General features: G+C 37.8%; 1 protein-coding gene across 1 annotated transcript in view; it reads left to right on the forward strand.

Moving 5' to 3' along the window:
* Positions 1–159: 159 nt before the first annotated feature.
* LOC139141931 (SWI/SNF-related matrix-associated actin-dependent regulator of chromatin subfamily A containing DEAD/H box 1-like) overlaps positions 160–15,363 on the forward strand; it is a 31,643-nt gene continuing 16,439 nt past the window's right edge. Inside the window, exons 1-9 of the mRNA XM_070711696.1 lie at positions 160–640; positions 1,960–2,163; positions 3,351–3,637; positions 4,179–4,393; positions 5,353–5,446; positions 6,140–6,774; positions 12,409–12,626; positions 13,376–13,466; positions 14,920–15,019. Coding sequence (XP_070567797.1) covers positions 3,475–3,637; positions 4,179–4,393; positions 5,353–5,446; positions 6,140–6,774; positions 12,409–12,626; positions 13,376–13,466; positions 14,920–15,019 — 1,516 coding nt within the window. The 5' untranslated portion in view covers positions 160–640; positions 1,960–2,163; positions 3,351–3,474. The remainder of the gene's footprint in view (positions 641–1,959; positions 2,164–3,350; positions 3,638–4,178; positions 4,394–5,352; positions 5,447–6,139; positions 6,775–12,408; positions 12,627–13,375; positions 13,467–14,919; positions 15,020–15,363) is intronic.

Here is a 15,363-nt window from a genome sequence, read left to right on the forward strand (position 1 = left end):
TAATGTTGATGCAACATTCTTTTGAATGATTTAATACTACAAATTTACAACAATTCGACCTTAGGCAACTTATTGAAATGCTTTTGCAAATTATACATTGTATATTGTCTCTAACGCGTCTTGACAGTTCTTGATCGAGGACAGCGCTGCGCATGCTCTGTATACAAACCGGAACATAGCGGGAAATTTAGCGAATCGCTAAAAAGTCAGGGGTCATTGCTAATTATTCGCTTTATTTGGATTAATTTTCGTAAGAAACTTTACAAGTTTACTTTTTTATAATAATTTGGTGCATTAGTTTTACCAGAGGCCCAGAAGAACAAACGTCTTTTGTCTGCAAGATTGTGTAGGTCAGCGCTTTTCTTTCTTGTTGAGCTGCTCGCCGGCTTCAGCATAATCTCTCAACGTCAGCTTTTCTTATCAAGAACAACAGTATCTGAGCTGTGAACACTTAGACAAGAGGTGTGAAAACCGTTCGTCAGCTTTCGGCGTCGGCAAAGGGATAGAACAAATATGTCCCGGTTAGAAAGATTCAGATACAAGAAGGGCAGTCCACCTCGACTTACTCACAGTGCAGCAACAAACAGTCGTAGGGAAAAGGAAGAAAACGGTCTTGTCACTCCCCCTCGAAAATCACCAGGTGAGTGCTGAGTGATTTAATCCGATATCGCTTATATTTTTCTATTTCAAAGACAGTGGGTACAAGCCAATTTAGGCAACTAGGCCTGGTGTCGGGACATTTCGAGCAAAAACATTTTTTTTATTTATCTAGCAACATTCAAATGAATATTTTCAGTCATTTGGTCAATATGGATGAGAATTGTGTGGTTATCATCTGCAGTAGGTTTCAATCTTCGTGATGAAGCTAACATGAAGTCTTGATGCAGTCATCTTTCACCCATTCACTAGGGTTTGGTACATGGCGTCGTTATCAATTGTGCTTGTGAATCTGTTCTGTTGGACTGAATTAACTTAAATTAAGAGTTGTGTCTCACCTGACTTTAATACAGTATCAAGGCCTTTGCCTAGAGTTCTTGATCTGACAGCAAAACCAGACCGTCTGACCCAAAACCCCTGGCTAAATCTCAAGTTACTGTACTGCAACTAATCTTACCTGAAATGTTACATTGCTTCTTTTTGTTAGCTAAGATACAGAATGAACCTTTCAGCTCATTGGTACAGGAGACTTTGCTCTTTTCTATCATTAAACCACTTTTGTTGTTCAGCAGTTTAATTTGTTTAACACATCAGAACCTCTGCAGCATTAAGAAGATATGACAAGATTAAAATGTCTTCAATGTTATTGTTATGTTTAGTTGGGTTCAAAAACCTGTTCACAAGGCATTTTATACCTACAGAGCTGTTCGCAAATGACATCATCGTTCTCGCAAGCCATTGATATGCAAAGATAGATATTTGTCTACATTACACATTTTGTAATTACGCATGCAAGAATGACAAAAAACACTGAGTAGGCAACTACTAATGTAACAAAAGACAGCTCAGACTACATTCTACATCAACAGACATGCACACATCAGTGACAAAATTTGTCAGCATTTCAAGCAGCAGAGTACACTGTATTTAAACCCCAGTGCGGACTTAATCCAAAAATGTAGTAACATATGTATATAATGATTGCAATTTCAAAAAAGACATAAGGCACAAACGCCTCATAATATTCTTAACACCTCAGTTAATCCCAATCCCAGGCCTTTTCGAGCCAGGGTTTAATAACCAACAAGTAACCATCAGCAGAACTGTAAATCTATTCAGAACTTCAGTTCTGTTCAGATCCTCCTCTATACATGCATTCCTTTGCGAAAGCTACCCTATTGCTCCTGATGAACTGAACACTGGGTAGAGAAAAATACATAAGATCACCAATTATTAATATACAAGATTTACTCAGCTTGATTCTCTCAAGAAATGTTCATGATTTGCCGACTTTTTCTGCAGATATTGATGTGATTCCGGAGACTCCAACATCCGATCTTCCCAGTCCAGTATTCAGGAAGGCAGCAAACAGAGAGGTGAAGAAGACTGTGAAGTATGTCTTCAATTCTGGAGATGAGGAAGAAATTGAGAAATTACCGCTGTCTAGTGCCCTGAAGAAACGTAAGGGCAACTCTGACACTCGGAGAAAGACAACTCAAATAAGAGGTAAATTTAAGCTAAAGGGCTAGTAGCCGTAATATTTTAATGTTTTTTACAATCTTTGTTTTAACCCTTTTCCTGCAAAGTTCCATCAGGTTAAGTCAGTTAAAACTAGTAAAGCAAAACGTATCCCATATGGTGCATTTTAACAAAGACTTGAAGATTTGAAGGTCCCTGAAGACAGAGATACTGTAAACATGATTTTTATAGCCTAAAGCTGCCATAACATATCAATCCAAATGGGTGAAAATACATGGTTTTGACTCAATGCCGCTTTTACTGACTTGGCAGATGGGGAAGTGATACTGTCTGGCAGGAAAAGGGTTAAAAACGAACTACAGTTTGTTGTTCTACTTCCCATATCATGTTGAGGGACACAGCATTTTGTCAGCTTGTTAACTAAGTCTGTTGATGTGTAGACGTGATTGTTATTGTCCAGCCTCTGACTGTATGCAAATGACTTTTGATTGGTATATGTATCAAAAATGCACATGGTATTGTAAAGTACCTCTTCATTAATGGCAGTGTAACAAAAGGGAGCTGTATGTAACAATATCAACTGATTAAAATGACACTTCTTGGTGTCGGATAAACTTATTTTCAAAATTAACAATCAATGCAGAGTTTCTGCTGCTATTTACCAAACAGCCCAATGGCAAATGTGATGCTGAATTGGTGGAATTTGTAGGCCTCTTTGCCAAATTGACAAATCCTATGAATTTACTACTTCAGCAGAGACTTTTCCCTGTGTAGATCTGAAGCAAGTTAGTCAGCATTTTTCTACAGAACTGAGGAGTTAAATTTTCTTTGAAACTTAGGAATGTAGCTGGTACAGCACAAGAATTGCAGTATCATATCATTTTAGCTGTGAGCTTTGCTGTTGTCTTATTGTGACAACCAAATTCTTGCGAGTTTTCATGATTGATCAAATTAAACACATATTACATTTCCCTAACTTTCAAGCCGGGTTTCACAAGGCAAACTCACTTGAATTATCATACTTCACACAAAATTATTAACATAGGTTATGCAGAAGATAGCATATTTGTCCCCTTCATTTACAAACGTAAATGGTGTGATCCCGTGCCTATAGTATGTGTGTTTATGTTCTACCCACTCTTTCCCTCTTGTTAATCTGCATGTAATACATGAAAAAATATACCGTAACAGTTCAACCTATCTTTGTCTTCCAGCAAACAAAATTTTCACATCCACTCATCACACAGCGAGAGTGAGTCCTCAGACACTGACATAGAGGAAAAATCTCCAAGCAGACCATGTAGCTCAACGTCAGGTTATTGCTCCAACAATGAAGGAATGAACACCTCCACCGAGAATCCCAAGTTGCTGAAGGAGGAGCGGCTTGAAAAGCTTGTTGAGATTTTCCTGGATAGGAGCAAGGAGGAGTTAGAGGATGTCGTAAATTCTACAAGTACTTTAGAGGAAGCCATAGAGTGTATATTTAACAGACCGAAAAGACGTGAGTAGGTTAACAACTCCTGCCCCTTCCCCAATGCCATTTCCATGTCTACAGGTTTACAGTCACCACTGATAACAACTGGGGTTAAGCCAAACCATGGAGATGAAAGAGTTAATCTCGAATTTTCCAGAATTCTCGAAGAATAATCTTTCATCAGTAATACTTTTCATAATGTTGCAAAACAAAGCACTACCTGTAATATTTAGAGTGATTCAACTCACTTCAAGAAAAGATAAATGTACCTAGCTGGAAAAGAGTCCGTTGACAAGCTGCTGTTGCTAAAAGGGGCAAGAAGGAAATGTGAAGGTTAAAAGTTCAAATTGAACAGTATATGAACTTGTACTGTGATATACCGGTACTTTAAGAGGAAGAGGAATAATTGCATTACAAGGATTAAACATTTCTGAGTTACATTTGTCATCTAAGGTTCTCTTTGTATACTGTGAAATAACAATGGGTTTTAAGGCCAAACTATGGTGGTGAAAGGGTGAACGACCACTGTAACAATATTTATGTAATTCTGTACAATTATTTCTTGCAGGTCAACAGAAACGTAGACGATCAGTATCACCTGAACCATCACAGAACACGGAAGAAAGCAGCGGCTCCATCAAGCCAGTGAAGAAAAGAACACGTAAAGAGCCACTAGCTCTACAGGACAGCTTTACAGACTCTGATGCCACTCTCATTGACTCGCAGAACAGAGATGCGCTTGTGGACCAACTGAGGGCGCTATTTCCAAGACAATCTTCAAATGTAAGTCTGTGCAGATGTTTTGTATGTACATCTGGTGCAGAATTGAGTAGAGTCTGTGTATGTTTTTATCAAATTGCCAATGAAATTCAACTTTTGGCTGATCAAGTTGTTCTTCAGTGAACAGTTTTCTGTGCATTATAAAAATGTTAAAATTCAAAGTGAATCAAACATACCGTTACTCTTAGCCTGGTACATATTTGACCATGTGACTAGGATCATGATGACACTAGAAGAGAGTGTAAGGTACAGCATACTACAGTGCTCTATAAATTTATACATTACTAGTCTCTTTAATATACAGTATGTAACAGTTATATATTCTAATAACTTCTATACTTTATAGATTTACTTTTGACTTCCCTACATTGAAATTTTCATAATTCGTTTGTTTCAGCATCAGATGAGGGATATATTTCCCATTTTGAGTGTTGATAATGAAAAAAATCAGTCGTCAATTTTGTGGAGTTAAATTCTTTTGCTACGTCAAAACAGACACAAAATGCTCTTTCATTTCAAGTACCAGTATTCCCTGTAGAAGTCCTCAGAATTGCCTGTAATTTTCATAGGTTCCTTGTAGGCTCACTGATCTGTAATTTTCATAGGTTCCTTATAGGCTCACTGATCACTTATAAACAAAGAAGCAACTATTTTTCAATTTTTGCAAAATATTCATTGAGAAAAGTTATTATCAATGTTTCTCAAGTTTTGTCAAGTTTTTCTTTTACAAGTTCTGAGTTCCAACATGCACAGATACTTTTTGCAGTAAAACCATCCTTGGGGAAACACTTAAGAACTGTGGTTTGTAAGCCATTGGAGACCTGCTCTGTACAATTCCTCAATTCCTTCCACCGTATTTACAAACCAAAATTCTACAAAAGAGGTTGTTTCTTTCAGCTAGCCACTGCTACTACTATCACCTGTACATTGTCTCACAGTTTGCTTTATTTTCGTTTGACTAGGATCTAGAAAGGATATTGGAGAATCAGGACTGGTCAGTGGAGAGAGCTGCAAATATACTTCATACACTAGAAGAGGATAGTTCTTGTGGTGAAGGTATTTCACAACAACACACTTGTGTGATTGACTCCTCTTTGAAGCTGTCATGGGTCACAGTTCTGTCGCATATCATACTCTACTGTCATTGGTCAAAACGATATCACATGATGATATTATTGACTGTTTGAGGGTAAATGATGTCACATGACCAATGGCAATTGTTCTGAGAAGGTCCTTGCAATAGTGTAGAAGTCTACCTAATTTCTGTCATGAATTGCCAGCCTTATAATGGCAAACAAAGCCCACAATCAATCAGTTGGATTGAGTATTTCTATTGAGGTGCAATGAACTGAATGTGAACAAGCAGCCCGCAGTTTTCTTCATTTCAAAATGTTATCGATGCAGTGACAATGTGGAAAACAAGATTTCATTTTCTTTCATTCTCCTATTAGCTGTATCTTTATATTGTTGCAGTTACGGCATGCATAGAAGTAGTTAATTCATCATCAAACTTGGCACTTTTTAACAATTTTTCAATGTCTGGTATTTCACTGCTCAGTACACTGAAAGAGACAAACACTTTCTGAAGCAGACTTCTGTCAAGAAAGTGTGCCTCTGCATTGAGAAGAGTAAAAGATGTATGTTTTTATGGCTGTTCTGTCTTACATCATTGCTGTCTCAATGACGAAATTGGTGTCTTGTTTGTACCGAGTTTTCCATTTTACAAACGTAAGTTCTGTTTGCTTTCAGATGATGATTTGAAGATTGTGAGTGTTACCCATGATACAGAGGCAGCGGACAGACCCACATCAGCCAAAGTGATGGCACCTAAGACCAAGAAAAGATCCAGTCCTAAAAAACAATCCAAAACCAGCAATAGCAAGACAGAGTCACATTCCAAGTCAAAAGACACCCTGCTTAGAAAAATTCCAATAGTCATCTCCAGTGATGAAGAAGATGAAGATGCCAATGACAATGGAAGTTGCTATGACGACAAGGATAGCAGTAACCAAGGTGATGAGAACACTTCAAGGAAAGATGGTAGTGGTGGCATCAGTGGGGGATGGAAGATTGTTGAAACAAAAGACAGTGATGATGAGAGTGAAAAATCTACTCCTGTGACAAGTGATAAAGACAATGCTGCTCAGGATGAGGATGAAAATGATGGTAACCATGGCAACAGTGAGGATGAAGGAGCTGGTGATAGTGAGTGTATCGATAGTGATGATAGTTATGAGGAATCAATGAGCAATGATTGCCAACACATGATACTGTCGTTCTTCAATGACGCTACTGTGGAAGAGTTGCAGACGATACCAGGGTGTTCCAAAATGAAAGCTGTAAGAATTCAAGGAGGAAGACCATTCCATTCATGGAAGAATCTGGTAAGTATAATGATAGTATACACATATTGACTGGCCATGGGGGCAACAGCATACGTCTGTACCCCGAGGGACTGTGAGTCACCCCCAAAAACAGACTGTTTCCCGAGGCCGTAGGCTGAGGGAAACAGTCTGTTTTTGGGGGTGACTCACAGGCCCGAGGGGTTAAAGACGTATGCTGTTCAGGGCTCCCGCTAAGTCACCAAAATCATTAGCCAACTCATTAGCCAAATCAAAAATCTTTTAGCCATTTTGAGTAACTTTTAGCCAGTTTATGATCTCAAGTGTGGCAACAGCTTTCTCGTCATTCAGGAGTCCCTAATTTTACAAATCAAGATGTTTTGTATGATGTTCATGATGGTTTTTACATTAACGAAATATATTTTTGTTTTTATGACATTTCAGGGATAGAAATCCTTTCTCATTTTTGGTGGTAAACTTTAAACACCATAAATAAAATTAGGTAGCAATTGAATTCTAAAAATCTGGTAGCAATGTTAAGTGTTTATTACAAGAGGTACAGATTGAATATTTCTGCCACATTCAGTTAGTATTCACAGTATGATAGCTTGTCATAAGTTACAGGCTTCTCATGTGGGTAAATTTATGCAGTCTTCCATAACCTAAATGTTTGAGTCACACAAGTAAAACAATTTTCCATACAGAAGACAGCATTTATGGTATAGCACAATGGCAGTGTAGATATGATTATTGTGGTATTTAAGGGCCCGGTTTTACTTGTATATCATAGTTGTGATCAAGCAGGCTGAAATAGCATCTTGAGTATAGTACTTTTCTTGAGACAAAAAGGGCTGGGCCAAACAAAACTCTTGTAAAACAAGACACAACGATATATGTTCATTTAAATTACTCACTGTTTGAGGGCATTCATTGTTTTAAGATTATGATAACATTTTAGCCCAGATATATTTTCATTTGATATTTTGATATCATCAAGAAAGTCTGGTGATGTTCACTTCTAGATTATTAAACTGGTGGAATCTACAAAAATATTAAAATCATTCAGAATCGCATAATTTCTTGTATAAGTTATAGCAGTTTGAAAGTAGGCCGAATGGGAGTCAGTCAAGCTGAATGCCAAAGGCAGCAAAATTACCTTTCACCTATTGGACCACCCTAGGTGGTTTATTGTGAACCATAATTGTGTAATTAGGGGGTCTTCATGCATGACATCACACGATGAGATGACCTAGACTTGACCTTTCAGAAAACCTCAGTTTTCTCCTTTTCTTTTGTATTATGGCTCCGTTTGTGAAAGTTTCCTTTGAAATTATGGTGTTTACATCAAACTGAGTAGTTGCAGGCCAAATTTTGATACAGCAAAGTAGGTAAAACTTTTGATAGACTCAAGGACGACCCAGGACTCACAGAGGCAAAGCAGGCCTCAGTGTATTCATGGACATTAAGTTCATGATGTATTGTAGTATCAACAGCAACAGTGTTTGTTTTACGTACCAGGGAATTTGTAACTTTGTAGAAAGGAGATTAAACTGTTTCAATACATTGCAACTTTGTAGGAAGGAGGGTAAACTGTTTCAACATCTTACAACATTTTATTGTTAGGTGTAGTTTTCTGTTGAGGAGGTCTAAGAATTCAATAGCCACTACATTAGCCAAACTGCTGTTGCCCCCATGGCCAGTCAATATGTGTTTTGTAACACACCTCCTCCGTAGCCATGCATAAGAACGTACTATACACAAAACTTGTTGCATGTAGGCCTACGATGTAATATGTCGGAGTAGTTCAGTAAGAAAAAGTTTTTCCAAAAAGAATCTGCAAAACGTTCAATACACCGTTGATTATTATAGTTTTTGTCCGTATCGAGTCCTTGTTGGAAACCAAAGCATTCAATTCTTCTTCAGAAAGTAGGATAACCAAGAAATTTCTCGACTATTGTTTTGATCGGCCGCAGACGACATCTTTGTTTACATTCCGGTCCGCGTTCACGTCAATGTCGTTTTTGACGTCAGCGGGCATCATTTTTCGGAACTGATGCCTGGCAGGCAACAGTTCAAACAAATGATGCCTGATGACGTTGTTTACATGGATCAGCACAAAAAGAATGCATCCCACGTGACTATTAATTGGCGAATTAGAATACAGACTGCGGACGAGGTGTGTTACAATGATTGCTGATTGAATTTGAAATAAGCAATTATCATGACAATTTTATGAAAAAAGCGTATCAAAACATTGATTATTAGGTACTCAAAATTTATCATATTTGTAGTGTACAGAAACCAAGTTTAAAGTCCCTCATGGAGTGAGCTGTGCACAATATACCTGCTAAGTACAAAATACTGATCAATTCAATAAAATTAATTTTGTGATCACTGCTTGTGCAGAGGTAATCAATTTCATCAACTTGTTTACACCCAATACCCTGTAGACAGGTCCACAATTATCATTCATAACAGTGGTGTTGGGCCTAACCATTGTAGTGATAGGGAAAGTCCATTGCCATGCTGACTGTACTGAATTTTCATCCTGTAGTACTTTTCAAGAATTCAACTATCTCTGACAAAAAATATCAAGTTTTGATTTAAATGTATAGAATTATAGTAATATATTTTTCTCCCTTTTTCCCAGTATGTGATATTGAAAGACTGTATTTCTTTCTGTCACTAACAATCAAGCATTAGGGACAGCTGTGATTAAGTGATATTGAGTATACATATGAAAAGTACCATAGAAAATGGAATATTTTAGGGAGTCTTATTAATCAGAAAAAGTCTTATTACTCAGTAAAGCAGACAAACAAAAACACATACGTAACTCTTCATGGAAATAGCAGTGATCTTCTTGCAGCTAAATACTTTGTACTGCAGGGAGAATTATTTCTCTATCTTGAGCTTTCGGCTGGATATTTGTCAAAAGCTCTGGATAGAGAAAAAATTCTCCGATGCAGTACAAAGTATTTAGCTGCAAGAATATAGTACCTGTCTGCATATAGATGAGTCCACCTTATTGTACTTGTAGCCTTGTCTAAAGAAATATACTGTAGCCCTCAGGTATGTAAGAGTATCTCAAACCATACACTCCGAGTTCCAAAACCGAGTCGGACTTGCAAGTCCGAGTACTCGGACTTGCATACTCCGAGTAAAACTGCTTACTCGGACTTGTATACTCCGAGTACATGGCCTACTCGGACTTGTATACTCCGAGTACATGGCCTACTCGTACTTGAATACGCCAATACGTGTAGTGCATATTTTGCCATACCGGTCAATAAACGATCTGTCGAAAAAATGTATTTTATTAACTGTGGAGTTTACGGCTAGCGCGGATCGATATGTCGAAAATCTGCTCTTTTGAAAAAAAGAATTTCATTTTCACGATGTCTTGTAATCTGTTGCGCAATGTATATATTTAACCACTGTCCCTCACAAGGAGCGACCGTGATTTTCCATCAGAAGAAAGCTACTGCCACGGCCAGCAGCGAAGTTTTTTGAAAGATGACTTAGACATAACATTTAAAGTACCGTAAAACCAATAAACTTCAGGCAAGTCTAGCCAGTTACTCAGTTCGATATCGCACAATCGTTTGATTAGCGAAATAAATGCATGACATCACAGGTCAAGTCAGGTCATTGTTTACGACCAAGTGGTCACTCGCACTTGTTCATACTATACACGAGCGCACTGTGCTCATTTTATTTTGAAAAATTATTAGTTTAATTATTTTATCAAGACATAAATATGCCTAAAATGCTTGGGAAAGTCTATCATGGCCTCGCAACGCTAGCAAACCAAGGCCATGACGTCACAGGTCGACAGGTCATTCATATTCGATAATGGCGTCCGTGTTCTAATACATGTAATTCGCCGCGATGCATCGCGGTGATCATGAAAAATTGATGTCATGTATCAAATCAGGATCTGATCCGGTAATGAAACGAAAAGACAAGACAAACTAATAATTTGCGTGACGGTAGCTACACTCGACAACGACAATGACTTGAGCCACGGACCGTGCTTGAGCGTGTTGTACAAGATGGTATTTTACACAGATCAGAGATCAGAGAGATCGCGTTAACAACTCTTTTCTTTGAGCGACTGGAAGTACATGTACTGTATACGCTGTTTGCAAATTTTTATCACAAGATCGAATATTTCCTCTGTTTTTCCAGCATTGTTTTTCTATAAGCAAGTGTAACTCGGCGTATTCAACTCCGAGTAGGCCATGCACTCGGAGTATACAAGTCCGAGTAAGCAGTTTTACTCGGAGTATGCAAGTCCGAGTACTCGGACTTGTAAGTCCGACTCGGTTTTGAACTCGGAGTATGCTGTTGAAAGCACTCTTACGTACCTCGTAGCCCTCATAAGTAAGGGTGATATCTTTAACAAGCAATCAGTTTATCTTTTGGTCAGAATAATCTCACACTAATAATAATAATAATATAATAATTTATTGTTTAAAGACCACTACACACCTTGTCTCAGTGATCTGTACATTACAGAAAATTACTGGAAGAACTAAAATAAACGCAGAAAAAATACAAAATAACTCACAGAGGAAAGAGTGTAATTAAAAACAATCGATAAAATCCAGCAAGCTAAAATCTAGACTAAAGGATCCCACCTAAAAACAGCAAAGAAGATATTTTAAAAAATTTCACTAAAAATGATAAAAAATAAATAAACTATAAAACATGCAGGTAAAAATTATATCCAAGTCAACAGTAGCATTGACGAAAAAATAATGGTTTTAAGAGACTTCTTAAAAAGAGCGAATTTCTTTATCATCCGAAGTTCGGGCGGCAAACTATTCCACAGTTTAGGGGCATACACACTAAAAGCTCTGTCACCATATGTTCTAGAAAGTTGTTTCCCGTGATCTTTGACAGAAAAGGGATTCAATCTTACACCGACACTCCTTCTGGTATTATGTACTGGGCTATCAATTGTTACTAGTTCTGATAAGTAATTTGGAACCAATTCACCTTGATGGACAATTTTAAAAACCAAACAAAGAATTTTAAAACGGATTCGTTCTTCTACTGGAAGCCAATGTAACTCCTTGAGTATAGATGTCATATCAATGTGACGGCCCTCCTTCCGTCCAGTTACCAAATGAGCAGCAGAGTTCTAAATGTGTTGAAGCTTGCTCAATTTATATGCAGGTAGGCCAAGCTTGACTTTAACCCTTGTACCACAATGGTTTGGCCCAAACCACAGCCAACTTATATTTGTGGAGTGACAGTTATCGATTGTGATGGCAGACCCCTTCACAGGGAATAGGGATGAACAGGTCGATGGCTTTCCAATCACTGTGCAGTTTTCTGGAGAAGTGTTTTTTCTCTTCTTGGCAATTAGAACAAAAAAAATTTTGCATTGTCTTGATCCTGGCCACTGTGACATATGCTGAACTGATAATGTAAAACTGGTATATGACTTAGGGCCTTTGTACCAGACATGCCTTCCTCACATAGTAACATGAAATCTGTTTCCACCTGCCATGATCAAAATTGGGTACAACCCATTGTTTTCAGAGGTATATAAATTTGCTCTGTTGTACTGCAAAATAAGGAAGAAGGTTGACTAATATGATCATTTTCACTTTTACATGACTTTCATTAATGTCTTGTGTCTATCCTCCTTTCACACATACACAGTGCGACAAGTTTGAGAGTATAAAAGGTGTGAACATTGACATGATCTGGGACAGTAAGACCGTCTTAGAGGAAAGGGAAGTCTTGAAGAGACTCATGAACAAGTGCAGTAAAATTTCCGGAGAGCTTCAAAAAATCGTGTCCAGGACCCTTGAAGCTGGAAACAGTGATGCCGACACTGAGGGTCAGTTAGTGGAACAACCACAACTATTGAACTCCAGGTGAGTGTGATATACCATGGATTTTCAATGGCAGTTATTTAGGCAATACTGTAGAATAGTGGGCCGTACCAAGCTGAAGTAGGATTGAACATTAACCCAGGGGTTGTGTACTTTGCTAACAACGGTAGAATGCACCTTGGAGAGAGATATCCACACTGTCACACTTTTACAATACTTAAAATGGTCTACCACTATATATGGGGGCTTATTAAAAAGCTCAAAGGAGTAACTAAACTTTTAACAACTTACTCAGTTTTTCCCAATAGAGTTAACAGAGGGATGGTGGCCATTTAAAATTTCAATTGTCGGTAATGTTTCTCTGGTACCACATATTATTACACAGTATTCCCTGATTTCTATTCTTGATTTTGAAATGGAATTATTTAGAGTTTCCATACAAAAAGTTTTAGCCAAATTATGATGTCTGTCAATTTTGATGCACATATTTCCTTAAGACAGATACCCCATGACCTGAAAAAAGTAGGTAATGACTAGAGTAAATGTAGAAGCAGGAGTAGACAAAATGTATTCCATTGTGATGTTGTCTCTGATTGATAAATAGTAAAATACATAGGTACAGCAAATCTTTTTATGTGCAAATATTTGACTTTCATTTCCAACGCAATATCTCATCCACAAAATTGAACGCTGCCCTCACAGTTGACTTTCACTTTCACTGCAGCAAGAGTGCTATTTATTCGTCGTTTGATAAGGTCTTAAGTCATAAAACATTTTAATTCTCTCCAAAGCTTTACCTTGAAACCATATCAGATGATTGGCTTGAACTGGTTGGTTCTACTGCACAGGAGGGAGGTCAATGGTATACTAGCAGATGAGATGGTGAGTACAGAAGACTTCTTTAACCTATACATCCTGATTCCCTGTAGATAGGTCCATCCATCCCCTTTGAAAACAATAGGATTGACCAAAGTTTGGTGATTTAAGAGTGTGTGTAAACTGTGCAGTATCAGAAACTGAGAGCAGGTGTGTCCCTGAATATGACATCTCTCAGAATCTGAGTTGAAAAGGACAGGATTAGTAAACATGGACAGATTCTTTGAAAACTTTTTTATGTTCATTGTGTTTAAGGTCATGTCAAATAAATTGCAGCACAGTTGTTTGCAGAGTCGTAGCCAGTGGCAGGTCGGTAATCACAAAGGTTTGCTATCAAATGATAAGGGTATCATTCTGAATATTTTGTGCTGTGGCTGTTTGATGGAAGCTTGTTCACCTAGACTATGGTTGATACACTGTGTAGATCCAGAATCTCAGAATTCTTTATCGCAATAATTTTTTCAATGTCCCGCATGACAAAATATACCCTGTAACTCATTTGTGCTTTGACAGTAGACAAATGCAATGCTGACCATGCAATTCGAAAATTTGCTAACTTGATTATTTGCAAGGCATTATCTCTGGCATGGAAAGATGTGGGACAATGACATATCAGAACATACAGTGCAGAGACAGTATATCTTTTTGAGCTTGGTGTTGTTACTGGAATAACCATAGAAATTAGTGTTTATGAACTATCAAGGTAATTGAGTTTTATATAAATGGCAGGTATATATGTCTACCTACCACTGAGGGCGCTATTACAGCCACAAACACAAAATTTTGATTGCCCTGCCTCTTGCAAAAATTTCGCACCTGACGTTATTAATTCATCTCAAGTTGTATTGAGTACTGGAATTTCCAAGACAGGAATACAGAGCTTACTGGCTCACTGACACTGGTGTTTGGATGATGTAAAAGAAATGATTAGCAAGTTCTTTGTCATGGGAATCACACATACTAGTATTCATGTTTACTGTAGTGCTTCACATTCTGTATCGCTTGACTTCCAGTGACATTAAAGTGCTAATTCAGACCCCTTATTGTAGTTTCAGAAGTAAACCCTTACTCGGCCTGGCCTGTCACTTCCCTGTCTCCCAAGTGGGTATAAAGCGATATTAAGCCAAAACCCTATACATATTTTCACCTTTTTGGCATGTATTTCATAGCAGTTCAAGTCCGTAAAAATCATGTTTACAGTATTTTTGTTTCAAAAGGCCTTCAAATGTTCAATTCTTTGTTAAAATACAACATACAGGTATATGAACTGTTACATGCCTCACTTGTTTCAATAAACTTGACCTGCGACAGTGACTTTATCAGGATAACCGATAAGGGTTAAGACTCTAAAGACTTGTTTTATATTTTGTATTATTTCACTGATAATGTTTACAAATGCGTTCCATTCTGTGTGATATTTCACCCAATATTTTCCCCCATTCTGTTTGTCACATGATAGGGCCTTGGCAAGACCATCCAAGCCATAGCATTCCTAGCTCATCTTATGGAGATGGGTGACGAGGGTCCCTACCTCATTGTGGTGCCTTCCTCTACCATGGGTAAGTCAAATCATCATTGCACGGTGAACCCTTATATTTACAATGGGTTTTAATTTTGTGCCACAACTCTGTATGAGACCGTTTAAGCTTCAGCAAACATTTTTTAACTTCCGGCCGTTATTGTTACTGAAAAACAGCTACATTGTAGATGAAGTGTTTTCAGCTGTTCAGCTATCAGTCCAGACAGAGTTGCCTCAAGCTGGTACACTGTAACTATCAATGAGTCAGTGACTTTGAAATGTGTGGTGATAGCTAAGCTTATCATTTATATTGTACATACAGTGTGTCTATCTCAATTCTCATATACAGAGTTGTGGCACGGAATTGAAACACACTGTATGCCT

The sequence above is a fragment of the Ptychodera flava genome, chromosome 10 (genome assembly GCF_041260155.1).
Source record: "Ptychodera flava strain L36383 chromosome 10, AS_Pfla_20210202, whole genome shotgun sequence".
NCBI classification, from domain to species: Eukaryota; Metazoa; Hemichordata; class Enteropneusta; family Ptychoderidae; genus Ptychodera; species Ptychodera flava.